This window comes from Calonectris borealis, chromosome 2, assembly GCF_964195595.1.
Source record: "Calonectris borealis chromosome 2, bCalBor7.hap1.2, whole genome shotgun sequence".
Taxonomy (NCBI): domain Eukaryota; kingdom Metazoa; phylum Chordata; class Aves; order Procellariiformes; family Procellariidae; genus Calonectris; species Calonectris borealis.
The window spans coordinates 41,758,750-41,785,615 of record NC_134313.1 but is presented as its reverse complement, the minus strand read 5'-3'; the positions used below and the strand labels follow the sequence as shown (position 1 = coordinate 41,785,615).

The window sequence follows — 26,866 nt, the reverse complement described above, 5'->3', positions numbered from 1 at the left end:
GAGCTTTAAACCTCTTCGTTTCCTACTCAGTTAAATGTTTTGGTGGCTCTAGAGTTCTTTAGCTTAAGCCTGAATGTTTATTTCATTCCGTGGAGTGACAGTCTGTTCTTCACCAAAAGACGCAAAGCAGGAGACGAAGTAGTATGTCTTCCACTGATGAAGTTAGTCGATACAGGAACAGTCACTCAGTTTGTTGTAGTTCTTTTGATCCTATAGTAGTATATTTTCCTTTTTTTTTTATTGCATATTCTTACAAAGAAACAACGCCATTGCAGTAAAGTTCTCCTTATAATGCATCTTTATTTCAGGTACCCATATGAACGAATTGATGGCCGAGTAAGAGGCAACTTGCGTCAGGCAGCTATTGACAGGTTTTCAAGACCTGATTCTGATAGGTTTGTTTTCCTGCTGTGTACAAGGGCAGGAGGTTTGGGCATTAATCTTACTGCTGCTGATACCTGCATCATTTTTGATTCAGACTGGAACCCCCAAAATGACCTCCAGGTAATATTACAAGATATGATTTTATGGAAAATTTTTCTTTGCCTTTTTGCTGTGAAATTTTCTTCACCTACAAAAGAAATTATCCATTGTCCCCCTCTTGAAAGCATAAAAATGATTATTTATATTGAAAGCAATAACTTTTAAAGTGCGTTCTCTGTATTGATTATTTTAAATTTTTTTCTTCCTTTTATCACTGTTTTTGTTTCATCAGGCTCAAGCACGATGTCACAGAATAGGACAGAGCAAATCAGTGAAAATTTACAGGTTGATAACAAGGAATTCTTATGAAAGGGAAATGTTTGACAAAGCTAGCTTGAAGCTTGGCCTTGATAAGGCTGTGCTACAATCTATGAGCGGAAGAGAAAACGCTACAAATGGGGTGAGAATTAATATATTAAGGGGCATGATCAACAAATGCTATGAATGTGTAACACTTTTCTTGCTTGTTTGCGTTTTAGCTGGAGAACAGTGGTTTTCAGATCGAGCACGGCATGTATTTTAAAGTAGGGTTAATTAAGGGCAAGGCTACATGAACTGGCTCAGCCTATCTAATGGCTCACTTATTGCCAAAAGGGGGCAGGTGGAGTCATGTTCCCTCAATCCTCATCCATTCTCATCATTCCACTCTTTACATTATGTTGATCCTGGCACTTTTTGGAGTTGCTCTAGTCAGCTTTTTCTGGGGTAGCCTTTTTGCTTTGAACTTTTTCTGCTTTTGTCAGGTTAGTAAGTTAAATCTGCTCCCAGGAGGAGTTTAGCAGTCATCAGAGCTAGAGTAAAGGGATTCAGTGACAATGAATTGTTAAATCGTTTAAACCACTCGTGTAACTTCACCCTAAGAATTTTGTTGTTTGTATTCTTCTTTTAAAGGTGACTTCAGCATGAATGTTTAATCGACCGACATATTATCCTAGAGTTTCTGTTCTTAAAATGCTAAATAAAAGGACAGTCAGTCTGATCATGCTGTCAGATGTGCGTATTGGCTGATGTCAAAAAAAAAACCTCAAAACCCTCTCTTACATGTTACAGGTGCAACAGCTTTCTAAGAAAGAAATAGAAGATCTTCTTCGAAAGGGGGCATATGGTGCTTTGATGGATGAGGAAGATGAAGGGTCTAAGTTTTGTGAAGAGGATATTGATCAGATTCTCTTAAGGCGAACACACACAATTACTATTGAATCTGAAGGAAAAGGCTCAACGTTTGCAAAGGTGTGCATTGACATTAAGAGGAAAATTAATAAAATGTGACCAGGATAGATGAAGTAGTATTAAATTGCCTTCTGTGTCAATTCAGTTTTTCAATGTTCTTGTCTCAGATATTTTCCTCACAAATGTTGGGATATCTGTATTTCCAGTCCTGATAGTTTACAGGCTTATCTTTTCTCTTTCTTGAAACTACCACTTTATAAGTCCCAAGTATTGTATTTACCAGTGAAAACAGATATTCTTTGCAGCATGCAGTTAAGAAACCAATGCATGTGTTTTCATATTTACTAGGCTAGTTTTGTTGCGTCTGGGAACAGGACAGACATTTCCTTGGATGACCCTAATTTTTGGCAGAAGTGGGCAAAGAAAGCTGAGCTGGATATTGATGCTTTAAATGGAAGGGTAAGAGCTTTATGGTAGTTCCTAGTACAATTAAATTGAAGATTTTTTCCCCATTCCTAAACATCTACGTTTTCACTTTCATTTTAGAATAACTTAGTTATTGATACACCAAGAGTAAGAAAGCAAACCAGACTCTACAGTGCAGTGAAAGAGGATGAACTGATGGAGTTTTCAGACCTGGAAAGTGATTCTGAAGAAAAGCCTAGCACAAAGCCCCGTAGGCCTCAGGACAAATCGCAGGGTTATGCAAGAAGTGAATGTTTCAGGGTGGAGAAGAACTTGTTGGTTTATGGGTAAGGATTAAATATACTGATTGAACTGAAAATATGGAAATGATATATAGTAAATAACTCATCCTTCCCTTGGACAAGTTCACATAATCTCTTACTGTGTAACCTTTACCTCATTACGTTGTATACATGCCAGTGAGATTTTAAGTTGCTATATATAAAAGTTGCTCATATATGTGTTATTTAGCTTAAAGTATCCGAGTGGCTCACAGATGGCTATGAGCTCACTGGTGAGATGCGTAGTTTTGTGATGATGGAATATTTGTTTCTGGTTTCTCATAGTGTAAAGAATTCCTGAGTTACTGAGGTTTAATCTCTCTTTTCTAAGTGTTGTGGAGAATAACGAAATGTATTTGTAAAGAACGATGTGGTTGTGAAATCAACAGTCAATCTAGAGGTTTTCAACATAGATTCTGGTATTTTGGCACCACTTAAATTCAGCTATTTGATACTTTGTTTTTCCCCACTGGATTTACCAATTTGAATTTTATCTCTTTGCAAGCAAGTAGCTATATTTGCTAACACGGGCTTCAGAATGACTGTCTTTATTTTAGGAAGTTGCGTACAACAATTGCTAATAATGGATTTCAGGATCAAAATAAGAATGATTCCCCAAATCCCATGATTGTAGGAATTGGTTGAATTTCCTATTCGTAGCTTACTGGGACCATGAGAGTTAAACATATGTACTTTATTATTTTGAGTGTAGTTCAAGTGCAGCTTTACGAGCAGTGAACTTATTGCCTGTTCTGTAAAATAAACATTCTTAACTCTTTAGTGCTGGAGGTTGGATTCCCTGATGTAACCTGCAAATGCAAAATGCATTAGTGCTAACAAAGGAGGTCCCAACTTGCTCAGTACCAGGAGTTAAATTGAAAGTCACAAATTAAAACACCCGTGCCCTGGTTGTTGTATTGAACATATTTTTCTTATAGCTGGGGTCGGTGGACTGACATCCTCTCACATGGGCGCTATAAACGTCAGCTAACAGAACAAGATGTGGAAACCATCTGCCGGACTATCCTGGTATATTGTCTTAATCATTACAAAGGGGATGAAAATATCAAAAGTTTCATCTGGGATCTGATCACTCCAACCGCAGATGGGCAAACTCGAGCTTTGGTTAATCATTCCGGTATGTCTACTACAATCAAATAATGATGCTAGTAAACAGGAAAGAATTTCTTTAGTCGTGCTATGTATTTAGTTTAAACTATAGCCATTCTGACATGTCGTAGGATCTTGTCAGATTTTATGAGTAAGGTGGGCTTTGACTTGGTCCATACTTAAAGGGGAAATCTCCCTCAGACACTTTGTAGGATGCAGTGCTCTTTCCCTTAAATCAGTTTTGAACAAACATTCTAGCATAATTTTTAAGTGGCACCTACTGCTGGAGTTAATCTCTTTCAAATTGCCATAAAGCAGAAAGCTTGTTTCCTTACGGCCATTCAGATTCATGAGAGTTTTTGCAAGAAATATTTATGTAACACCATTTTCTGGCTTGCACTCTGAATTTTTTAAATCTTCACACCTAAATTTGCATGAAAGTTTTGGTTGATTTTGTTATTTGCAATTTTCTGTACTGAATTATGTTGCTGTTCAGTTTTTGGTGGTTGTGTTGCCAACAAAGAAATTAATATAGCAGTGATACTTTGTTTAAATATATGTTTGTAATGCAGTTTGAGGTGAGAGCTTTTCTATTCAGATTGTATAAAAAATATTGGGGTTTTATGTAGGTCTGTCTGCACCAGTGCCCAGAGGGAGGAAAGGCAAGAAAGTAAAAGCCCAGAGTTCGCAGCCAATGCTGCAAGATGCCGATTGGCTCACAACCTGTAATCCAGATGTATTATTTCAAGAAGACAGCTATAGGAAACATCTCAAACATCACTGTAATAAGTAAGTATTAATAAATATTTCATTTCGAGTTTTTTTACTACATGCTTTTGAAAAGTCCACAACTTCTTTTGGATATTTTTAATAGAATACAGGGCTATTTAATAGGATGTAAAGGTCATTATTACTTTTTAATTTGGGGATAATAATCTTAACAGATAGCTGGCTACTTCTGTAAGCTCTTGATGACTGATAATAAAGAGCTTAAAACACAGTTCTGAAGAAAATTGTTTTCTACTTACTAAATAAGAATGGAATCAGATGAGGTTATTCTTTTTACCATATAAAGGAAAGACTGTATCCCTATGCTAAGTCTATTTCTCTTGACAATTTGTTATCTTTAAACAAAAGCTGTTTGTTTCTTACCCTTCTTGTGGGGTCTCTCAGGCTGATGTCCTTAAAGTTCTGTTCCTTAGATGTTAAACTCAAATATCCAGTTCTTAGTTTCCAGAGTTTCATGTAGTAGTTCACCTATATGTGGGTGTATCTCTTCTCTTCGTTCTTTTCTCCCTTCCTCTCTTGCTCTCCACATTATACAGAATATTTTCTCCTCTGTTTGAGATAAAATTTCTCACCGAGCTCTCTTTCCTGAGTCAGTGCCCTGAAATTCTAAGCATGTTGCTAAACTGAAAGTCTTTGGCGATAAAGATCATTGTATTTTGATTTGGATGTTACGTTGTTTTATTGTTGCACGAATGTCTCTTAAGAGCCTCTCTTGCATTCTTCTGGCTTTTTTTTTTTTGTAATTTCTTAGCTATTTTTGTGTCGGCTTCCTTTGACAGTGTCCTGGTTCTCCATCCAGTTTTGCTTACTATATTCTCCATTACAGACACTGAACCTAACCCCTGTCCCAAAAATATTTTGTTTTGGTGTTGGGGGGCAAGTTGTTTGCTTTATGGGTTTGGGGGGGTTTTGTTATGTTTTGGTTTTAAATTTATACTCTTCATTGTATATATACTATACAGATGTAATGCAGTGTTACTGAAAGGTCATCATTACTTTTGTGGGTTTAATATATATTCTGTCTTACTAATACTGTTTATTGGAAAGAAATTATTGATTTGAAAAGTACCTGTAGCCTGTCAATAGGGGGTGTGATGTGAAGGAGGAAAGACATTTAAGGGGTTTATTAGCTCGTTTCCAGATGCTAACCAAGCTTAATTCTCAACTGATGAAAACAGATACTTACAGAATTACGTTAGCAAGTGTACATCCAAATAAACTGCTTTTTGATTTTTTTTCTAAATTGTTACTCAGATCTGTTATTACATTTCACTTGCTCTTAAAGTAATTAAATTCTTTCCTGTAACATTATTTTAATATCCCAGGTAACATGTCCTCACTACTTGTTGTATCAGTTTGCAGATCAGACTTAAATTAATTTTTAAAATATTGCTTCTGTAATAATACAATAGAACAATTACAAGGATCTGGAAGACTGATAAATGTGCAAGAATGTTTCCAGTTGCTATCTTTTTCCTTCATTTCCGAGATCCACCAGGACTAAGTGAATTGTAGAAGCAACATGTTTAGCCCAGGTAAAATCAAACAGAGTGGAAGCTAATTAATAATCTGAGTAATTTCCTTCAAAAGGTAGCAGTAGTAATAGGCTTTATAAGAACTGGTGTCCTGTCCTTATGTAACATGTATGCTGTTTTTATGCATAGAGCTCCTGAAAGGTGCAAAGAGCCTCTGTTTTTTTGGTTGATGTTGGTTTTTTTTTTTCCCTGCTCCTCTTCTTTGGCTTGATGTAACAGCTGTTATTGCTTAATACTAAGATGATAGAGACTGTCAACAGCTTATTTACATAGCCACATAGGGAGCAGGGACACCTTACTGGTCCCAGTTACCATGCATACAAAAAGAAGCATGTCTGACATGTTTTGAATTGTAGACATGACCTTCGTTCAAATCCCTGCTCTTCCGAGGTTTGCTTGAATAACACATGTAAAAGTGGGTATTGCTCCAGTTGCATCAGATCTCTAATAAGGAGCTCTCAAAACTGGTGGTGGTCTAAATTTTTCATGCAAGTGGGTGATCTGATTACTGCCTCCCTGATCACCCTTGCTGTTACAGGAGCAGCAGCAATTCAACAGTTGCCGTGATGGATTTGGGTACAGTGAGAGGGCAGGCTGAGTAATCTCCATTTTAGCTGGTACTGATTTTACTTCATGAACTAGGCAGCAGGGGGTGCCCTGAATTGGGTAAACATAGGAGAGCGGGATTATTTTCAGGTGGATACTTTTTCTACAGAGATGACCTCTTTTCTAGTCTCCTTGAAAAGCCAGAGTCTGCCATTCTGTCTCCTGCCAGCTTCAAGTGTGACCACAACACCTGACAGCGCTTCCAAAAACGACTGTAGTATTGCAGAGATGGGGAAAAATAAACGTGGGCAATGAAGATTTTTCACTTCCTTGTAGCAGTTAGGTTGTGCACAGGTAAAATTAAATAGCAGTTTGAACTATAAAGAGTAAAAATAGTTAATATCTCCCAAGGGAAATGGGGGATTATTTTTTTCCCCCCATTCTCGGAAGCAAAAAGTTGTATAATCTGAAAAACCTGACATTCCATATTGAGGGTTTATTGTAAGGTAGTAAAACCAGATTTTATATCTCGTTTATTCCTACAACTTCTGATGTGCTTCCAAAAATGGTATTAAGGCAGCAGCTGAGGAAATTTTATGAGATAATGAAGCAGAACAGTTACTGAAAGCCATCTGCTCAGTTGTTTACAAACTTGCTTCAATACTTCAGAGGCAGTGGTAGAGTACGTGTCTAAACTTCACAAGCTGCACTAGGTAGAACTAAATGAAATGCGCCGGGGCCGGGCTGAGCTGGGTCCCTCTCTGTGCAGTGTAAGCGGTTGCCAGGCAGGCCTGTTGGAAGCCAGCAGAAAGCACCACACAGAGGTGATTATGTGCCACCATCTGTCACGCTTCAAGCCTACCATACAGCATGGCTAATCAGCCTTGGCAGGATGATGGATGAACAGCAGCAGCTGCCAAAAGCCACTGTTGGCAAACAGTCCTGAAGTTAAGAACTTTTTCCCCCCTCTGCCTTCCTCTCCAGGGTCCTGCTGCGTGTCCGCATGCTCTACTATCTACGACAAGAAGTTATAGGGGACCAAGCAGACAAGATCTTAGAGGGTGCTGACTCAAGGTTAGTGCAAGTGCAGGTTTATTTTTTGCTTTATGACGCTGGCTTTTATAAAGTACGTGTAATATAATAATGCAGCTTTTAAAGGTTGTCACACTTTATCTCTTAAATGTCTATTCTCGAGCAGCCTTTTTATTTTATCAAGCGCCGTGGGTGATTTTCTTGGGAGAAGGAATGATGTGGGAAATGACAGAAGCAGATTTTCAGTTCTGCTAATATTGAAGGATTATTCTATCTCAATTTAAAAAATTAAAAAAATATACTAAGACCTTAAATGAATCATATTTGGATAACCATTGTCATTCCACTCCCAAAATAACCTAATGTTGGGTTTATTTGTTGTGGGGTGGGGGTTTGTTTGTTTGGTTTTGGGTTTTTTTTTTGTTGGGGGGTTTTTTGGGTTTTTTTGTGTTTTGTGTTGGTGTTTTTTTTTTTAACCATCCTAATTATTTTTTCACGTATTTCAATTTCTGTATTGGGTGGTTTTTTTTTTTCCCCTCTCAAAATTCAGATATACAAAATGGCATGAACCACTTCTTTTTTTTTTTTTTTTTAAAAAACATCTTTGTCTAGTAATATCTTTGAGAATGTAAATAATGCTGTCTTTACAGTGAAGTAGATGTATGGATACCTGAGCCATTCCATGCCGAAGTTCCTGCAGACTGGTGGGATAAGGAGGCGGATAAATCCCTTTTAATTGGAGTATTCAAACACGGTAAGTGATGTCTCACTCTGAACAAAACTCAGTTGTAAAGCTTTCTATGTGTAGGACTGCTCAGTCATAATATTAACAAGTATTGTTCCAAAGAACTGTTGGCTTGTGTCTCCCTTTTTTTTCTTGCCTGCATTAAAAACCTAATATGAGCTGTAAATATCAGATGCTGTTTTTAAATGTTTGCAGAACATTTGAGAAGAAAACATTACTTTCTTGGCTGTAAATAAAACAAAACCATATTTGTTTAAATAATAGCCAAATAGTAAGATAGATCTCCATAAACTTTGCTTCCAGCACTACTTCACTTGCTAACTCTGCCAACCAGTGTCAAAGTGGACGGTGGGCTTAACCTCTGCTATTAATCTGTACAAGTGCCTCCTGGGCTTTGTTCCAAGCAATATTTCACAAATGTCAGTGTTGAGAACTCCCGGCTCCCTTGAGTGGGATGCAGCCTTGTTAACTTTGAAAGGCTGGGGATGCAGAGCTGGCATGATATATACAGTGAGCGATTCCTGATTATAATCCCAATTCTCTGGAGGTCGCAGAGGTATTCTCAGCAGCCCAGCCTGACTAAAGGGGAGAATGATGGCTTGTAAAACCTTTCATGATTACAGTTTGGCTTGAGGCTCTACAGCAGTTAGGAGCAGTGTGTTGTAGTACAAATCCTAATTGAATTGTGCTGTTCTGCCTATGTACAGCAGCTCTGTTCTGTGGGCTCAGCTGAGGCAAGTCTAGTCTAAAAATCATTTTCCTGCAGTGCACTGTTGGGATCTGCCATTTTCCATCTAGTCAACTTGGGCAGTAAAAAAGCAAACAGCAGTTTGAAAACCATAGAGGGAACAGTGTCATCTTACTGACATGCATCATCCTAAACCTAATAAGACAGGTTCGTTGGCCTTATGGATAACCCATGTATACAGCATTTTTGCAGCCTACGTTGAGGGTTCCAGCGGGGCTGGAGCTATAGAAAATGCATGTGTGTGTGTGTTTCCATTCACATCTGCATGTTTCCAGCAGGGAGTGTTGAATGTGGAGAACCACTGTGAAAGTCATATAGGAAACTTAAAGAAGTTTTTCACTTGTGAAAGATTTTTACTTTACCTTATAAAGACATTAAATTGAATGCTTTCTTCAGTATCTACTATTTGTTAATGTTATTGATGTGAAAATGTTTCTGTGCTGATGGAATTTATCAATATGAAAAATTTCATTACATGAATGAAATGGTTGTTTCCAGCATGGTGACAGCTCTTTGTTTTATTTAAAAATAAATAAATGAATCCAGAAAATTGTACTTCTACTGCCTAAACCTATTCTATTCACAGCTGTTTATAGCTTTTAAAAAAATTTTGTCTGCCACTCTGCATGCAGGTTATGAGAAGTACAATTCTATGAGAGCTGATCCAGCACTGTGCTTTCTGGAACGGGTTGGCATGCCCGATGCGAAGGCCATAGCTGCTGAACAGAGAGGGACAGACATGTTAGCAGATGGCGGTGATGGGTAAGGAGGACATGAAAAAATTAATAAATTTTATCAGCATTGTATATGCTGGCATGAGTTCATATGTCATATTTTGCTTACATCTTGCCTGAGAATCTGAAGTGATCATATGATGTAAAAAGTACATAGAATTGTTTACACAGTTGAGCATGAAATACAAATGTGTAACTTGGTACACCATACTGATGGCTTTTGTACCTTTTTTGCTTTTGTCCAGAAAATCATCCCCCTCTCAAAAACAGTATATTTCTTGAAAATATTTCTTTTAATTATCTTATAGCGGTGAATTTGACAGAGAGGATGAAGATCCAGAATATAAGCCAACCAGAACTCCTTTCAAGGATGAAATTGATGTAAGAACTTCAACTTTCTGTAATTACAAATATATATAACTGATTCTCCATGTTTATCTTAATATGCAGTTCTTAAGTTTCAGAGCTACCAGATAAACACACCTTACAAAGATTGTTTGCTGCTGTGTTTGAGAGATGACATATTTTTTTCCTGAAATGACAACATATGGTCAAAACTGAAAACTAAAATAACTTCTGTCTTCTTCCCAAGGAATTTGCAAACTCACCTCCAGAAGACAAAGAGGAGTCCATAGAAATACACTCAAGTAAGACTATAGAAAAGAAATTAAAAAGCCAAAAATGGACCATTTAGTGAAAGGTGGACTGTTTATATTGCCACATGAGGGAATAGGTTGTGTTTTGGGAAGACACCACAGTAAACTTCTTACTGCCAATTCTCTTCACGCTTCTCATCTTTCAAAACAATTATTTACTGTCTTTGAATAATCCACATTATGGCTTTCTGGGTTTCTAATTACACAGTAGAAATTGTGATGATAAAGACCGGATGTTTCGTAATGCAGCCGTTGATGTTTTTGCTGAGATAATCTTGGAAGTTACAGATATGTTGTTTTCTCAGTATGGAGGAAAATTGCCAAGTTTAAGTGAGAATAATGAAGTGGGAAATCATAAGCATAGGTGTTTCCTCAGAGGCAGAATGATCTTCTTAGAAATATATTTAAAGATGCTTTGCATTAATTTAAATACTTACAGTATTCATAATATGTTTGCATTTATAACATTGAATAATAATGCTTGATGGTTATCTCTAAATGCTTCACAAGCATTTCTGAGTTCTTAGAGTTGGATGGTTTGATTCTATTTTTTATTTCCTACAATGTTGTTATCCTGTTTCTAATTTGTTATGCACCAATATTAATGAGGCATATGTTCTTATCAGATAAAACAGGAATTCAGTTCTAGCCATAGAAACTTTGAAATGTTTAGTGGTGGTTTTGCAGTGCACAAATACTTCTCTATTCTCTAGACAAGCACAGTGAAAGCAATGCTGAGTTAGGCCAACTCTACTGGCCCAACACTTCAACCCTGACTACCCGTCTGCGTCGCCTCATTACTGCCTATCAGCGCAGCTATAAAAGGCAACAAATGAGGCAAGAGGCACTAATGAAGACTGACCGCAGGAGACGTCGGCCTCGGGAAGAAGTGAGGGCACTAGAAGCAGAAAGGGAAGCTATAATAACTGAAAAACGACAAAAGTGAGTTTCGTAGTGATATCTTTCTTTAAATCTTATTTGAGCTTGTGTGTCACTAGTACTGCCCTTCTGTTTTGAAAGAATAAACTAAGAGGGTTTTGGGGCATCCAAATTATGTTTGGACTCTCATTTATTCAGTGGCCTTACTTCTCTTGCTTCTCCTTGACTAGATGGACAAGAAGAGAAGAAGCTGATTTTTATCGTGTGGTGTCTACTTTTGGAATTATTTTTGATCCTGTAAAACATCAATTTGACTGGAATCAATTCAGAGCATTTGCCAGGCTTGATAAAAAGTCCGACGAAAGCTTGGAAAAGTATTTTAATGGCTTTGTGAATATGTGTAGAAGAGTGTGCCGAATGCCAGTCAAACCTGATGATGGTAAGTTTTAACTGACTAAGAATCAACATGACTACTGTGAGACAGTGGGACTATTGAAACTTCGTGCCCAGATGTAATGATTTCAAAATGGGTGTACATTTAATCGATGTTAAACAATATGAATCATTTTCATTGCAGAACCACCTGATCTTTCCACTATGATTGAGCCGATCACAGAAGAGCGTGCTTCTAGAACTTTATATCGCATAGAACTGTTGCGGAAAATCCGTGAACAGGTTCTCCATCACCCGCAGTTGGGGGAGAGGCTAAAGCTTTGCCAACCAAGCTTGGACCTGCCAGAGTGGTGGGAGTGTGGTAAACATGACAAAGACTTACTGGTTGGTGCTGCTAAACATGGAGTCAGTAGGACAGATTATCACATTCTGAATGATCCTGAACTCTCTTTTCTTGAGGCTCACAAAAACTTTGCTCAAAACAGAGGGACAGGTAATGCAAATACTGTCTCTTCTGTAAACCCTCTGGGTGCTGGCTGCAGTCAAACACCACCTATCGTCTCATCCACACCAGTACAAGAAGAAAAGACTACAGAACAAACGGAGTCTAAAGTTGAAGGGTCTGAAAATCCAGCAGCCAAAGAAAAGTCTGATATCAAAGAGGAGACAGATATTGCAGATAAAGACACTAAACCGGACTGTGATGCTGAGGCTGAGCCTGGCTCTGTTAAATGTGAATTGAAAGACGTAGAAATGAGTACAGACGTAGACCCAAAATCTATTTCTGAGAAAGGTTCAGAAGAAGACGAAGAGGAGAAACTGGATGATGATGATAAATCGGAAGAATCCTCCCAACCTGAAGGTAACGCATTGGTCAGATCAATTCCGTGTGCTTAGCGTGAGCCCCACAGCTGTTGTAACTTCTGCCAGCTGGTAAGTGGCATACACGAAGCCATTATGGAGCTCGGGATGGGCTACGTGTAGCAGTTCCTCTGCCCTTCCGCCTATCAGGTGGCTAGATAAGCTTTTATAAAAACCATCCAGCATCAGCAGGGTATTCTCCCACAAGGGATTGTTTCCAAGATAGCTTACTGAGCCAATAAACATGGTCTCTGTGCCAAATGCAGAAGGCTACGGCTCTGCTATAGTAATTACTGAACAAAAGCCTGAGTTAGAAATGTTGCATCAAGCCTGGTTGTTTTAACCTATCTAGTGGGGTTGGCACTGGGTGTTTGGGAACTTTTGTAGTTAATGCCTGGTCATGGTTGTTATTCAGCAGGAGCAGTTTCTCAGGGTAAGAATTTTGATGAAGAAAGCAATGCCTCTATGAGTACTGCAAGGGATGAAACACGCGATGGATTCTACATGGAAGATGGGGATCCCTCTGTGGTTCAGCTGCTTCATGAGAGAACATTTGCCTTCTCTTTCTGGCCTAAGGTTGGTTAGGGGTAGAATGACATGTGTCCTTTTCAACAGAGATAAAATATGGGAAATGTGTTTGCAAAATAACAGCAAGCTTTGTATGATTCTGCACTTCTAGTGGGCAAGGGACTTTTTATGAATGATTTGTGGAACAGCATTTTGTTCTTCAATTTCATACAAATTAGCAGAGGAAATGAAAGGACTTACTTTACTGTAAAAAGTGTCATTTAGTAAAACAACAAACTACTGACAGATATGAGTTCTTATAGGCTCCATAACTGTATGTCAGCACAATCACACCTCTCGCACCTCTATTGATGGAAGCAAACTTACGATTTTGAATTATGGATTTCGTCTGCAGAGCAATCTGCAAGGTTAAGAGCAGAGATTTTGTAAGATCACCTTTTTATTTTGGGGTGAGGAGATTGTAGAGAAGAGTATTGGTGACCTACATGATCTAAGCCATTATGTAATTGTATTAAGGTATCCTGCAAACATAAGCAGCAGTTTTAGATAGGATAAAGCTATATCTTATTTCGGTAACAATGCAGAAAATTATCTAATATAAAATGTTTTTAGAAATATGAAACCGTTACCTCGTAATAAATCCATACATAATTTAGTACTTTCCTTTGCAATAAGGGTAGAGAGAGAAATAAAGTAGTAATAGTCTTAAGCTTACTAATCACCATAACAGGGCCATCTGGTTTGGGACGGGGGGGCAGGGCGGGGGGACCTTGCTCTTAATAAGCTTATTCCTGGGGAAAGCAAGCAGTCTGTGGCAGCTGCTGAGATTTGCTAGTGGCTTTTGCACTGTTTTCCTGTTCAGGAAGCTAACTGATGCTCATATTCCCTACCCAGCAGTATTTTTCATAGTTCTGAAGTTTCTGCTACTTCAGGTAGGCTAGCATAGAATGTGCTTGAATACTGAAATGGAAAAAATCAAATGATACTCATCTTCTATGCTTTCAGCATGTATTTTGGAAACATGGGCTAAAATCTTATTCCAGTCATAGTGTAAAAATAAAACAAAAAATCCGTCATCTGTATAGGTTCAGCATAAGTAGACTAATAAACATAATTAGAGATTTTTAGTGTACACGCTTCAGTGAAATTTGAAGTGATAATGGGCGTGGAATGAAAATTGACATTCATTAGATGTCCCTAAGTTGGTGCCCGTTTCATAATGTTGAACTTTATTAATAGTGACGCTAATGAGGATCCACTTCCTAGGACAGAATTGCAGATCCAGCCTCTTGGATCTCGAGAACTGCAGCTTTAAGATACTGATTGCAGATGTTTTGATTTTCCCTTCCTAAGTGTTGATTTTGCTAACTACTGAAGTTTTGCAGTGTAAAACAATGGTGAATTTCTTTTAAATTTGTCAGTTAGTACATTGTCATACAGAAAACTTGGTCTGTCTTCCTCCTTCCCCCCCCAATATAAACGCAGCTTTTAAATTTTAGTGATGTTTTATTCTCCAAAATTGTCTGTGTATTAGCTTCTTGTGAGGCTATCACTTTATCCAGACCTGCAAGAATTGTTGTTTTTGAATGTATTTCTTAAGCTTTGGAAGCTGGACTGTGTCGTTTGAGTTTAAAAGGCAATTTTCACACTGAAGGTTCGTTACGTACTTTTCCTTTATGCAGGACCGAGTAATGATCAACCGATTAGACAACATCTGTGAAGCAGTGCTGAAAGGGAAGTGGCCAGTAAATAGGCGCCAGATGTTTGATTTCCAGGGGCTCATACCTGGGTATACTCCAACAGCTGTGGACAGCCCTCTACAAAAAAGGAGCTTTGCAGAGCTCTCCATGGTTGGTCAAGCCAGCGTCAGTGGCAGTGAAGATATCACTGCTTCTCCTCAGTTATCAAAGGCAAGGATGCATCATTTTCTTTCTTGCATATAATATTTTATCTTGCATGTGCTTCTTTTGCATAATAGAAAAAAAAACAAAAAATGGTATTTCTTTCAATAAAATGGGAAAAATAAAAAAGTGTTTCTTTGAATAAAATGAAGGCTTTGTTTTCAGAGTTATATGTTTGGACTTTTATTTTAAATTCAGCATAGCAAACAGAGCTTTACTAAGGTCTGGAAATGCTCATTTTTCATTAGGAAGATGCACTCAATTTGTCGGTTCCACGTCAGAGGAGGAGGAGACGAAGAAAGATTGAAATTGAGGCTGAGAGAGCTGCCAAGAGGAGAAATCTTATGGAAATGGTTGCCCAGTTACGTGAGTCTCAGGTGGTCTCAGAAAATGGACAAGAAAAGGTTGTAGATTTATCAAAGGCCTCACGAGAGGCAACAAGTTCTACCTCAAATTTTTCATCTGTTACTTCAAAGTTTATCTTGCCTAATGTCTCCACACCCGTGTCTGATGCCTTTAAAACTCAAATGGAGCTGCTGCAAGCAGGTCTTTCACGCACACCCACAAGGCATCTACTAAATGGCTCTTTAATAGATGGAGAACCGCCCATGAAGAGGAGGAGAGGAAGGAGGAAAAATGTAGAAGGGCTTGATCTGTTATTTATGAGCAACAAACGGACATCATTGACTGTAGTAAGACAGCAACCTTTTTGTCTCATATTTGTTCTTCTGTGTCTAGTACTTTCTGAATGTGAGTTTAAAGTGTTGTTATACTCTCCCTAATAGTAATGTACAGTTTTTACCCAACCAGCTTTTTCTTTGTGTTTAGAGCTGTTACTTCTTTTTGAACCAAACAAAATGGTGTTCGTATTGTTCATATCAAATTTTTACTCTAGCGAATTTTGGCTGAGTTTTAAGTAGCTGTACTTTCAAAAAGACTTTTTTTTTTTTTTACAAAACATTATATATTTATAACAACACACATTTTGAGGCTTAAGTATGTCTTTCTTACTGTGTAGAAAGGGAAAGGTCTTGGGGACCATTAACTGGAAGCGCCTGAAAACTGCCCTGTTTTTAGCTGTATGTTCTTTAATGTTCAAGGATGCTAAATACACAAAATTCCCTAATGTGACAGTATTGCTTTACATAGTACGAATATTTAAACCCCATTAACTCTTGCGTATGTAAAATCTCCTTAAGCATATAGCTTCAGACCCTGAAATTATTTCTCCCAGGTAACTCTTCCCTTGAAGTGAGAATTAATACAGATGTTAATGTTTTCAGGAGGATGCAGAAGTGACCAAAGCTTTTGAAGAAGATATGGAAGCCCTACCAGCAAGGAACATTCCATCTCCTGGTCAGCTGGACCCAGACACTCGCATCCCTGTAATCAATCTAGAGGATGGGACCAGATTGGTGGGAGAGGATGCTCCTAAAAACAAGGATTTAGTTGAATGGCTTAAATTGCATCCTACTTACACTGTAGATATGCCAAGTTATGTACCAGTAAGTATGTGATTCTAAAAGCTTTGTTGTGTTGTATTATATTAATACAGAATTTAGTTTTACAGACATCAGAATGAATTTCCTCACATTAAGCATAGTAATTGGATTTTGTAACTGTTGGTTTTCAGTAGAGGTTTTCTCTTTAGCCACACTTAATGTAGTATCTAAACACCCAAGTGGCACCGGGGTGTATAGGTTGCTTCTCCTTTCTTAATACTTGTATATGACTGTGTTAAAACAGTGTTGGTGTCAAGTTCTGCAGAATTTCTTCACCTGATAAGAAAAAAGATTTTTCTGAGATAATCTGAGCGTAAAGTAATTGGCCCCTTCTTAAAATTGTGAGAAGGGGTTCCATGATTGGCGATGTTTGTCAAGAAAATGAAAAACTAAAAAGCAATACATTTCTCTTTTTTCCAGAAGAGTGCAGATGTGCTGTTTTCCCCATTTCAGAAGCCGAAACAAAAACGACACAGATGTCGAAACCCTAATAAACTGGATATAAACACCTTGACAGGAGAAGAAAGGGTACCTGTTGTAAATAAGCGAAATGGAAAGAAGGTAAAAATTAAGTTAGTTCAATGGAGGTCTTTAGTAATATCTTTGCATGTGGAAAGCAGGTTTTCTACTCCAAGCTTCCTTTTTAAAAGTTTAGTAATTTGGCACCGGCAGTTACTCTTACTGGAATGTACCACCCAGTTCCTTTAATTCCTTTCTCGTTCTTCTGATATGTTCATATTTATCATTTGCGTAAATAACTCTTACTTTTTGAAACGATATAGCACATTTTTTTCCTTATATCAGATACGAATTTCATTACTAGCCCTGCCTAAGCTGCAGCATTTACTATATTTTTTTAAAACATAATCTTCTCAATTCTAGTACCATTAGCTGGTTTCCATGTAGTTTTCCACAGTCTGAACTGAAAGTCTTTACTGCCATCCTTCAGAGATGAAAATGCACAGATAAAAAATGTCCATATAAATAGTTGTGGGGAGTTTTTTGGGGGGTTTCTTTGGGTTTTTTTTAAATATTAACCTTGTCTTTTGCATTAGATGGGTGGAGCTATGGCCCCTCCAATGAAGGACTTGCCAAGATGGCTGGAAGAAAATCCTGAATTTGCTGTTGCTCCAGATTGGACTGACATTGTTAAACAGTCTGTAAGTGAAACTCTCATTCCATGCTTCACTGTAGATTATAGCACAGAAAAGTTGAAGGCTGTGTAAATTGATTATTAAGTCTTTATCTCATAGCTGGTTTTGAGCTGAGGAAATTGTAGTGTCTGGGTGGGAGTTACCCAGCTCGGGGCGGGGGGGATGGCGATAGGAGGCTGCTGCAGAATGGGATTGAACTACACTCAAAAGATCAGCTACAGTAAGGCAGCCTTCAGCATTTGTTGTGCATTATTTTTTTTCTTATAAGCAACAATCCTTAATAGTATTCATACATTAGGAACTATTAAGAAAATACTTGTCATATTCATAACAGAAATGGAATTCATCATCTTGGTAACAGGCAGCATCAAAGGATTAGGTTTTCTGCCCTTTGTTTTACAACAGTTTGAAAATAAACGGTACAATTCTGCAAATACTTGATAAAATACTACTATACTGAAGTTCAGTATGAAATGCAAAAAACCTGTAACGGCAGTATATCAGGGTGGTTTTTTAAATGAAGCTACAGAGTTTCAGTATGTGTTGTTTTACTGTTGTGTTTAAATGTAAAAAATCTGTGACTTTGCTTTCTTCAGTTTTTCTTTCATGTTCTGCTGCCATTCACTTTAGTAGCTAGCTAGTCACGATTTGCCAGGGTTGAAAAACAAACCACTTTTGGAGTATGCTGAAATCCCTTCTGTTTCTTCCATCATCACCAGTTAACTGCTGAAAGCTATAAAAAATAATCGAGAATAAAGCTTGTTTTTTCGCATCCCCTTTTCAGGGTTTTGTTCCAGAGTCCATGTTTGACCGTCTTCTCACTGGACCTGTTGTGAGGGAGGAAGGAGCAAGCAGAAGAGGAAGAAGGCCAAAAAGTGAAATTGCCAAAGCAGCTGCAGCAGCTGCTGCTGTAGCATCAACTTCGGGAATCAACCCACTACTAATGAACAGTCTGTTTGCTGGAATGGACCTCACAAGCCTCCAGAACCTACAGAACCTGCAGTCTCTCCAGCTCGCAGGCCTCATGGGCTTCCCACCAGGGCTAGCAACAGCTGCTGCTGCTGGGGGGGACGCTAAAAATCCGGCTGCCATGTTGCCTCTGATGTTGCCAGGGATGGCAGGATTGCCCAATATGTTTGGACTAAGCGGATTGTTGAATAACCCGATAACAGCTACTACTGGAAATGCCACTACTGCTTCCGGTCAAGGAGAGACTGAGGATGGCGCTTCAAAAGCTGAAGAGAAGAAAAATGAAAATGAAGAGGAGAACAAAGACTCTGAGAAAAGCACAGACACTGTTTCTGCTACTGACTCTGCAAATGGATCTGTCAGTGCTGCTACTGCGGCGACTACCGCCACTGCCACCACTACCACCACCACCACCAACACTGGATTGCCCACAAACCCTCTGGCCTTCAATCCTTTCCTGCTGTCTACCATGGCTCCTGGCCTCTTCTATCCATCTATGTTTCTACCTCCAGGACTGGGAGGATTGACTCTGCCCGGTTTCCCAGCACTAGCAGGACTTCAGAACGCAGTGGGCTCCAACGAAGAGAAGGCTACTGACAAAACTGAAGGAACTGCCTTTAAAGATGAAGAAAATCTGGAAGGCAGTGATGCAGAGGAGAGCCTTGATAAAACTGCAGATTCCTCCGTTTTAGAAGATGAAATAGCACAGGGTGAAGAATTAGACTCACTTGATGGGGGGGAAGAAATAGAAAACAATGAAAATGATGAATAACCAGTACCAGTTACAGTTAAAGTGTTTTAAACTTTTGACAAGTGGTAGTCCTACTGTTTACACTCACAGTTAATGTCCATACTTAGTTTTTATAAGCTGTTCTGTAACATAGTGTAGCAAAAAAAAAAGTTCAAGTCATGTTATACAGATGTGTCAAAAGGTATCTTGGTCATTAAGTATTGTGCAGTGCATTATTTATTATCCCTAGGAGAGATGAAATTTGAGAGGTGATCATGTCTTTTTAAGGAAATTGACATAATGCTCTGCTTTTTTTTTCTTTTGGTACCATTGGTATTATGAATTAAGCAGCAATTTGTAATCAAGTGGCACTAATAGAAGGAAGTGCTGCTTAAAGGAAGGATGAAGTTATATATTTAATTTTTTTATTTTTATTTTTTTTTTTTGCTGTGAAGGTCAAGATGAAATTTACCATACATATCGTACTCGCGCTTCATTTTGACTGTATGGGAGTTCACCCGCTCACATGCGCGCACACACCCACACACACACTCTCTCTCTGACAATCTTCATGATAGTGTGAATGTCTCTGTCTTGAGACACAGCAATAATAAGGCAGCTGTTGAATGTGAAGAGTACCTTTTGGAAATTAACCCGCGGAGAAGGTTCTTACAGGATAAAGCTACAGTTTAATCGTCTCGTGATCTTGTAATGCACTGGTATAAACAAAAAGAAAAAAATCAGGTACCTTTTTTAAATTAAAGGACTTTGTTACTTTAGCCACAAAGCTAAACAGCATTACCTCAACTCTAAACTAGCCTTGAAGTTTACAGACATGACTTTGTAAATGTATTGTTTTTCTTTGTTGTGATGTCTTTTTATTTTTTTTCTTTGGAAACTGCTATCATGTAAGATAAGATGTAAATTGCTGCCAACTGTAGTAATGATGCTTTTAATAAAAGTGACCCATGATATGCAGAGATGTAATTATAGAATGTAGTGTTTAGGGACATCACAACTGGTGTTCGCTTTCTGTATTTGCATTGTGGCTTTTTTATAGCATTTTTCTGCTATATTCTTTATAGATTAGTGGCTGTAAATGCTGAACTGATTGTCTTCAAGGGACTAGGCAGGAAGAGAAACCTTGAATTACCTTCATATTTTCCACTTTAAGTAACTCTACAGAAATGCACACTAAAAACCCTACTTTACTCCTTCAAAAGGGCATGAGAGACTGAGAATACTTTAAAATGTGTTCAGCATGTGATAATGTGGTACACTAAAGAACAAAAGGGCAAAAGAAAAACGAGGCTTTAATAGGCACAATATCTAGGTCATTTATCCTTGGTTAATGGGTAGAAAAACACAATGCTGTAGTGACAGCAAGGGATACAAAGGCTCTGTGGTATCCTGTAGACCAGAGCTTGTGATGCCAGAAACCACTGTGTCAAACAACCTACATGAAACTAAAACTGACCCACTTTTCATAAAAACCAGTGTCTCTTCTGGAGAGCTACCGATTTGTACCCTTTTGTGACCTTTTGATATTCGAGATAATGTACCATTTGAGAACTTCTGTTTTCACAGTCTTGTCACCTTGACACACACATACACAACCATCTCGAGAGTGAGGATAAAAGGTTAGATTTTCAGTGAAGTACATGAAAAATTAGCTATTTGAGTAGCCAGCTGTGGGTGGACCCCCATCTTAGGACTAACATTATCTGTGCTTTTGGAATGCTGGAGAGCTGCAAACCTCGCTCTCATGTCCACTGTGAATTTGCATGAGAGCTCAAATGGACAAGTATTGCAAGGCCAAAATTCGGTCCTGAGGGGGACGTATGAAAAGGGGTGAACTTGGCCTGAGAAGAACGTTTCATGAGTGATGGAAATAGATGAGAAATGAAGGCTTTAAGAAGTGAATTTTGTGTGAATGAATCACAGGCACGCACTGTTGAAATAAATAGATGTCAGGATGTCTGGTAGTGCCACTTAAATAGATCATACTGAGTTAATGGTCAGGAAGGGTTCCTCCCGCCATGTACATCACTGAACAGTTGACGAGGTGTGTTATTCCTGCCTCTTTCTAAAACATCACATGTAGAAGTGGGAGGCTGAAAGCCAAGGGACATTAGCTTGATCAGGTGTGTTACATACACTGTTGAATTCGTTTGAGCTGTCCTTTAAGTTGTTTAAATGCCTTGTGTCTTATTTTTTCTTCTACCTATATAGAATTCCCACTGTAAAAGTTGGTAGGTGCTTCCCGTTGTGTGTATTCCACATACTGGTAACAAATAGCCTTTTTTTTTAAATTCAGTTTTATAATTCCCAGCAAAGATTTACACAGACTAATGATATCCCTTGGGAGGGCTCTTTTTAATTGGCAAGACTAGAAATTACATTGTTAAATGCCACACTAACCCCCTTTCTTCTCCTAACCCCATTCCTCTGTGGAAATGAGGGGGAAATTCTGATAACCACCTATTTCTGCTTATAGGTTTTTGGCATGGAAACATCCAAGTCATGGTGTAGGATGTCCAAGGGACAAGCAAGTGACTCTTACGCCTATGTTATAAGCGTTCTTCCATAACAGTATTACTCATCTGCCTTTCGTAATCAAAGAAAAACCAAAACTGGAGAACTGTTGCAACAGAACGAATGCCATGGTAATGGGGGAGCCTCTCTACTCTGAATGTGCTTTCCAAACAGCCTTGCTTCCTACAGGCCAAACAGACCGCTCACCTGTTGAAGGTGACATTTGATTTTTGGAAGGGATATGGGCCCCTGGTATGAAAAATGAAGTGGGGGGATTGCCATCTAATGTCCAAGAAATGTATTACATGAAAATATGAAGGTTTTTCTTTGATTTGACACAGAGTTTTTACATGTTAATTATTGCAAAGATTCTTACGGAGTTTTAAAGTGTGTCTAAATGAATAAAAGCTTACGTGAGTAAGATGCTTAGATCAGATACTATTCTGCACTTGATTCGCATCCAGAGCACCCTTTTTGTCTGTCTGATGAGAAGCCTTCTTTTGCCACCAACCATTTCCTAATGGTTGCAGAAATGTTAACGGGAGTTTTAAGGAGTACAAGTGACTTCTTTTTGTTGCTTTCAAGAAGACAGTATCTGTGTCGAAGTATAGCAATGGTTTGCATGCTGTGTGTGTGGTGTGCAGTCCTGCCAAGGGAAACAACAGAACAACAACGAATCTGCTCAGGCTATTAAAGACATATTTTTTAAGAACTTGCAAAAGAAGTCTTAGGGACTTATTTTGCAGACCTAGACTGTAAAGGAGAACTGGTTCAAGTATGAGTGTTGAAAACTGTCACTGATGGAATAGCGGACAAACTCCTAAACTAGTCCCAAGTATCTTGTGTCAGCTTCAGTCTCTTGTTTCGTATCAATGTCAAATGTCAAAGTGTACTGCTTATTGGAATAACACACACTCCTTCGATTGAGGACCTTTACCATTTAGTGCAGCAAAATAAGTGCTTTTTCATTTGAGGGAGGCTTGGGGGGGGAGGTAATCGATTGTATTCCTAGTATTAAGCTTCCCATTGAATTTCGTATTGCATACAAAACTGCTTGGGATGTTCAGGACTCCTGTTGCTCTGCATCACACTTTTCAGCTACCTCTGAATTCTTAACGTCGGGGCTGGGAGATCCAGTGATGTTGGGCCATCTGCAGCCTCTTGGTCCTGCTGCCTCCAAACTCTTCCCTGGCACCTGGAAGGTGCCAGCCTGTGAACGTTTTCTGACTCCGCTCAACGGGAGAGAGCGCTGGCTGCAGGTTTTGCTGCGCATGCTGTATAAATAACCTGTGTGTACCCCTCTGTGGCTTCAGGTGATGATGCCTTGGAGAGACCTGAAGTTGGCTGCTTACGTAGAGAGATGATGTTTCAGGCATCCATTCGAGTCGCTAGCTTGAGTCAGCTGTTCTGAGGAAAATACGTGAAGGAAATGAGATTTTAAGGATTGACAGTTGCTGTGATCAAAGTTTGATGGGAGTTTTGGAAGCAATCGAAAACCTCCTTCCGAATGGGAGGTGAATGTGCCAGCTCAGCCTGCATGCAGCTTGAGGTAATAGATGTGATGCAAAATAGCAACTATTTAGGATAACATGAACTATAGTGCAAAAATCAGTGTCACTGAATGGTTTTGTTTTTCCAGCTTTTATAGATTGCTGTCAGCACTGGTAAAACCTTCAAATCTTAGTACTTTGAGCTATTTGTGTTGCAGTAGCTCAATGCTGGTAGCTTCCAATCTGTTACTTGTACTCCCTCAGTCTTAGCTTAAGAAATTTAGATATCGGTGATAGCTGCAAGTCAGAGACTTCATTAAATCCTGGCAATTGTGGTCTATGTTGAAAACAAAAACCCAACCCACTCATTTAGAAAGTTTGCTCAGAGTATGTAGATGCAAGCATTGTTAATTGGGGTCTCGCTGCAGAATCTCTTTTTTTCTTTTAGTTCCAACTTCTTATACATGAGCCTTGTTAACCTAAGGGGCAATATAGAGATGTTGAACCATGGATTCATCAATCTTTCGGGCAGTTGCATCTGTAAACGGAATGGCAGGCAAACTGTAAGCTTTAAAATGTCTAGTAATGGTGTGCTCTGCGGGTGAAGAGCGGTCAGCTCTGACGCCGGAGCTTTTGCAGCTCTCCTCTTCTTGGACGATGCTTTGATTTTGCAGTTTCTGGGAAGTCCCGGGAACCTGTGGGTTTTGCAGGCGTAGGAGTTGGGAGCAGCAGCCGCCTGGTCTGTGCTATCGGTCTCCTCCCACAGGGCTTCTGCTATTGTTGGGCCTGGGGAAGGATTTGCATATCTGTGAGCACAGAGCTAATGTTCGCTCCCTCTGCTCAGAGGCCCTGCAAGGAAACTCCATGATCCTTCCCTTTTTTTTTCCCCCCTCTTTTTTTTTTTTTTTTTCTTCTTCTAAGGGCTAGTAGAAAATAAGAGACGGCCATTGTATTTTACTGCAGCAGCATTGTTCTGCACCAGACAAAGATGGCATATTTCTCTGATCCATAGTTTCTGCTCCTTCAGCCATGGCTGGCTACTGATGAGCAGCTGTGCAGACTCTGAATAGCCTAAGGCATTTCCTAAAACCATTAAAAATATGAATTTTCCCCAAACATGTGCCAAACCCCTCCCAAAAATATGTGACAGGAGGAGGGAAGCAAAGCCTTTGCTCTTTGTCCAGAATATGTTTTCCTAAAACCAAACTTTCAAGGCATGCCCGTTTTCAGAGAAAGCATGTAAGTCCTCTCAAGCACATCAGTCGATTCCTTAATAACTTATCTAAGTCCTGTTTAGAAGAATATTTTAAAAGAAGAAATGTTTTGTGATGTTTTCTTTAAGGATTTTTGTGAGGGAAAGAGGTGAAAGTGAAAGGTTTAAACTAAGCAATATATTTTGCATTATGAGCCAGACAGATGCTCATAATAAATAGTTGAAGAAAATGTTAAAAATCACTCCTGTTCCTCATCTGCCGTGCATCTGACATTTCCGAAATATCATTTTGGGCTGTCACTGTAAGGACGTGCTTTTTCTTCCCAGTTGTCTTCAAGTTCTTCTCAACCAGACTGGCCATCTTCTGCTGTCTCAGTCTGCAGCAGGCTTGCCATCTGCTATATGGCTAATCAATTCACAAAGGTGCTGCTGGGCAGTGCAGACTCCCTGTCCTCTGCCAATATTTTGTGGAAGTTGTCAAACATAGCTGAATTTGTTCTCAGCTGTCACAGTCATCGCATTGATTCCAGCTTGTAGCACTCTAGTGACCAGTGGGGTATGCGCTTTGTTTTGCAAGCAGCTTTTGCTCTTTTGTGCCCGTTTGATTAGGTTGGAGCTATCGCTGGAGTCTGGGGGAGCGGGTCTCTTGGGCTGCAGGTAAAAGGTGCCCTTTGACTGTTTTAAGTTGCCTCCTCACAAGTTTGAAGGGTGAGCCCATGGGCGAATCGGCAGACCACGACTCCAGATTCAATTTCTAATTCCGTCTGCTTCCCCGAGGCGGTTGCTTTAATTGCGGTTTCCAATCTTCAGAATGGAGAATGACACTTGCCTTCTTCACAGAGATGTTGTGAGGCTAATGTTAGCAACAATCATGCGGTACTCAAACCACCCTGATTAGGACTGCCTGGGTAAGAGACTTCAGCTTATCCTTGAACATGACAATCTTCATTACGTTTCGGGCTGTCGTAATACAGCCCCCCTCAATCAATTGCTGCCGCTATATGATGGTGAACCTGCTACCCCACTGTGAGGTACCAAATCTGTCAGCTTCTCTCTCTCTGCTGTCTCCTGCTTCCACGTAAAACCGCGTGCCAAGCTTTGGGTCTTGCTTCTTGTTGTCCTGTTGAGTCCCGCTTTGAGGGCAGGGCTATGGCTACTGCTTCTGCCATGCAACTTGCTACTGCTCGACCTTGGGGCCGCTTTCTGTTTTGACTGCGTAGTACGTCATAAAAATGTAAACATAAATCAGTACACAGACTTCTTCAGGAGCAGGGTTGGTTGTCATTCATGTTTCTTTAATATTCCTTTGGCCATACCTGGATCTGATGGTGAAGCCGGTTCACCTGACTAACGCAGTTACCGAAGTTGCATGTTCAGACACTGGTTTTAAATGGCAGGATTCGCGTCATTACAGCTTCATGTCCTCCTCAAAAGGTTTCTGCTGTACACATTGCTCTGCTGATGGGGCAAATATGAAATTAAGATGGTAGATTGCTGAAGCTTTAGTATACTCCAGGCTAACAGCTTCTCTTTCTCCCTGGTCATGCAGGAGCGAAAAGCCCTCCTCTATTTCTTCCTTGGCTTTATTTACAGCTGCCTCAATAAGGGAGCTTGTGGATACATCGGGGACGGGCAGAGGGAAGATAATATTCCTGGTTTTTTTCAGCTTTGTCTGCTTTCTGTCAGATAGCCAGAAGTGGTTAGCAGATGTTTCCAGTGTCCACTGGTCTTTTAGCAGAAATTGGTAGTTTTAAAAAGGCCTTAAGTTCAGCTTTCCAAGTACCAGTTCCTACCAAGGAGCACCTTCTGTCATTGGCGCTGTACAACTGCACTAAAAAGGAGCATTCGGGCAAAGAAAAAGGCATCTGCTGGCTTAAAACACTCAGTGTTTCCCTTGAGCAAGCTTTTTCATTGCCCTATTAGTTTCCCGTGCCACATGAAGAGCTGCCATCATTTCTTACCTACTGTATATTTATATTTAATCCGAAGGAAAAAAGCAATTTTCTAGAAGCCACAAGAGGCAAGCTCCAAAAGATCTTTCAGCGTGTTTTCAGTACGTGCTGCTAAATACCTCATGTTTGTCAGCTCTTCTTGGCACCCTTTCTATGTAACAGCCTCTAATGAATTTGGATCAGCTTCTCTGCTGATGGCTAGTAAGGATCACGCTATGCAGTAACAGCACTTGAATGTGTGTAGCATTTGACTACAACAATTTCAGAGGTGGATGTTTTTAACCTGGATTTGAAATAGGATTTGCGAAGCTCTTTTCATTGGTAGATTTCATTGTATACAAGCTAAAGGATGAGTGGGCTTTCTTACACACTATTTAATGAAGTCTTCCTAAAACAGTTGCAAGTTGGCGTGCCAAGAGGATCTTAACTAAATTGGAACAAATTACGCTTCTCTGCTATGTGCTT

At 39.3% G+C, this 26,866-nt stretch overlaps 1 protein-coding gene across 1 annotated transcript in view; it reads left to right on the top strand.

Moving 5' to 3' along the window:
* Positions 1 to 20,248, top strand: part of CHD7 (chromodomain helicase DNA binding protein 7) — a 132,280-nt gene extending 112,032 nt beyond the window's left edge. The window contains exons 17-38 of the mRNA XM_075141779.1: positions 309 to 504; positions 716 to 883; positions 1,534 to 1,713; positions 2,002 to 2,112; positions 2,200 to 2,405; positions 3,338 to 3,537; positions 4,139 to 4,298; positions 7,364 to 7,453; positions 8,062 to 8,165; positions 9,537 to 9,666; positions 9,947 to 10,019; positions 10,231 to 10,285; positions 11,008 to 11,236; positions 11,404 to 11,612; positions 11,751 to 12,428; positions 12,843 to 13,003; positions 14,638 to 14,865; positions 15,105 to 15,548; positions 16,140 to 16,361; positions 16,779 to 16,919; positions 17,414 to 17,518; positions 18,297 to 20,248. Of these exons, the coding sequence (XP_074997880.1) occupies positions 309 to 504; positions 716 to 883; positions 1,534 to 1,713; positions 2,002 to 2,112; positions 2,200 to 2,405; positions 3,338 to 3,537; positions 4,139 to 4,298; positions 7,364 to 7,453; positions 8,062 to 8,165; positions 9,537 to 9,666; positions 9,947 to 10,019; positions 10,231 to 10,285; positions 11,008 to 11,236; positions 11,404 to 11,612; positions 11,751 to 12,428; positions 12,843 to 13,003; positions 14,638 to 14,865; positions 15,105 to 15,548; positions 16,140 to 16,361; positions 16,779 to 16,919; positions 17,414 to 17,518; positions 18,297 to 19,253 (5,047 nt within the window). The 3' untranslated portion in view covers positions 19,254 to 20,248. The remainder of the gene's footprint in view (positions 1 to 308; positions 505 to 715; positions 884 to 1,533; positions 1,714 to 2,001; positions 2,113 to 2,199; positions 2,406 to 3,337; positions 3,538 to 4,138; positions 4,299 to 7,363; positions 7,454 to 8,061; positions 8,166 to 9,536; positions 9,667 to 9,946; positions 10,020 to 10,230; positions 10,286 to 11,007; positions 11,237 to 11,403; positions 11,613 to 11,750; positions 12,429 to 12,842; positions 13,004 to 14,637; positions 14,866 to 15,104; positions 15,549 to 16,139; positions 16,362 to 16,778; positions 16,920 to 17,413; positions 17,519 to 18,296) is intronic.
* Positions 20,249 to 26,866: the final 6,618 nt, after the last annotated feature.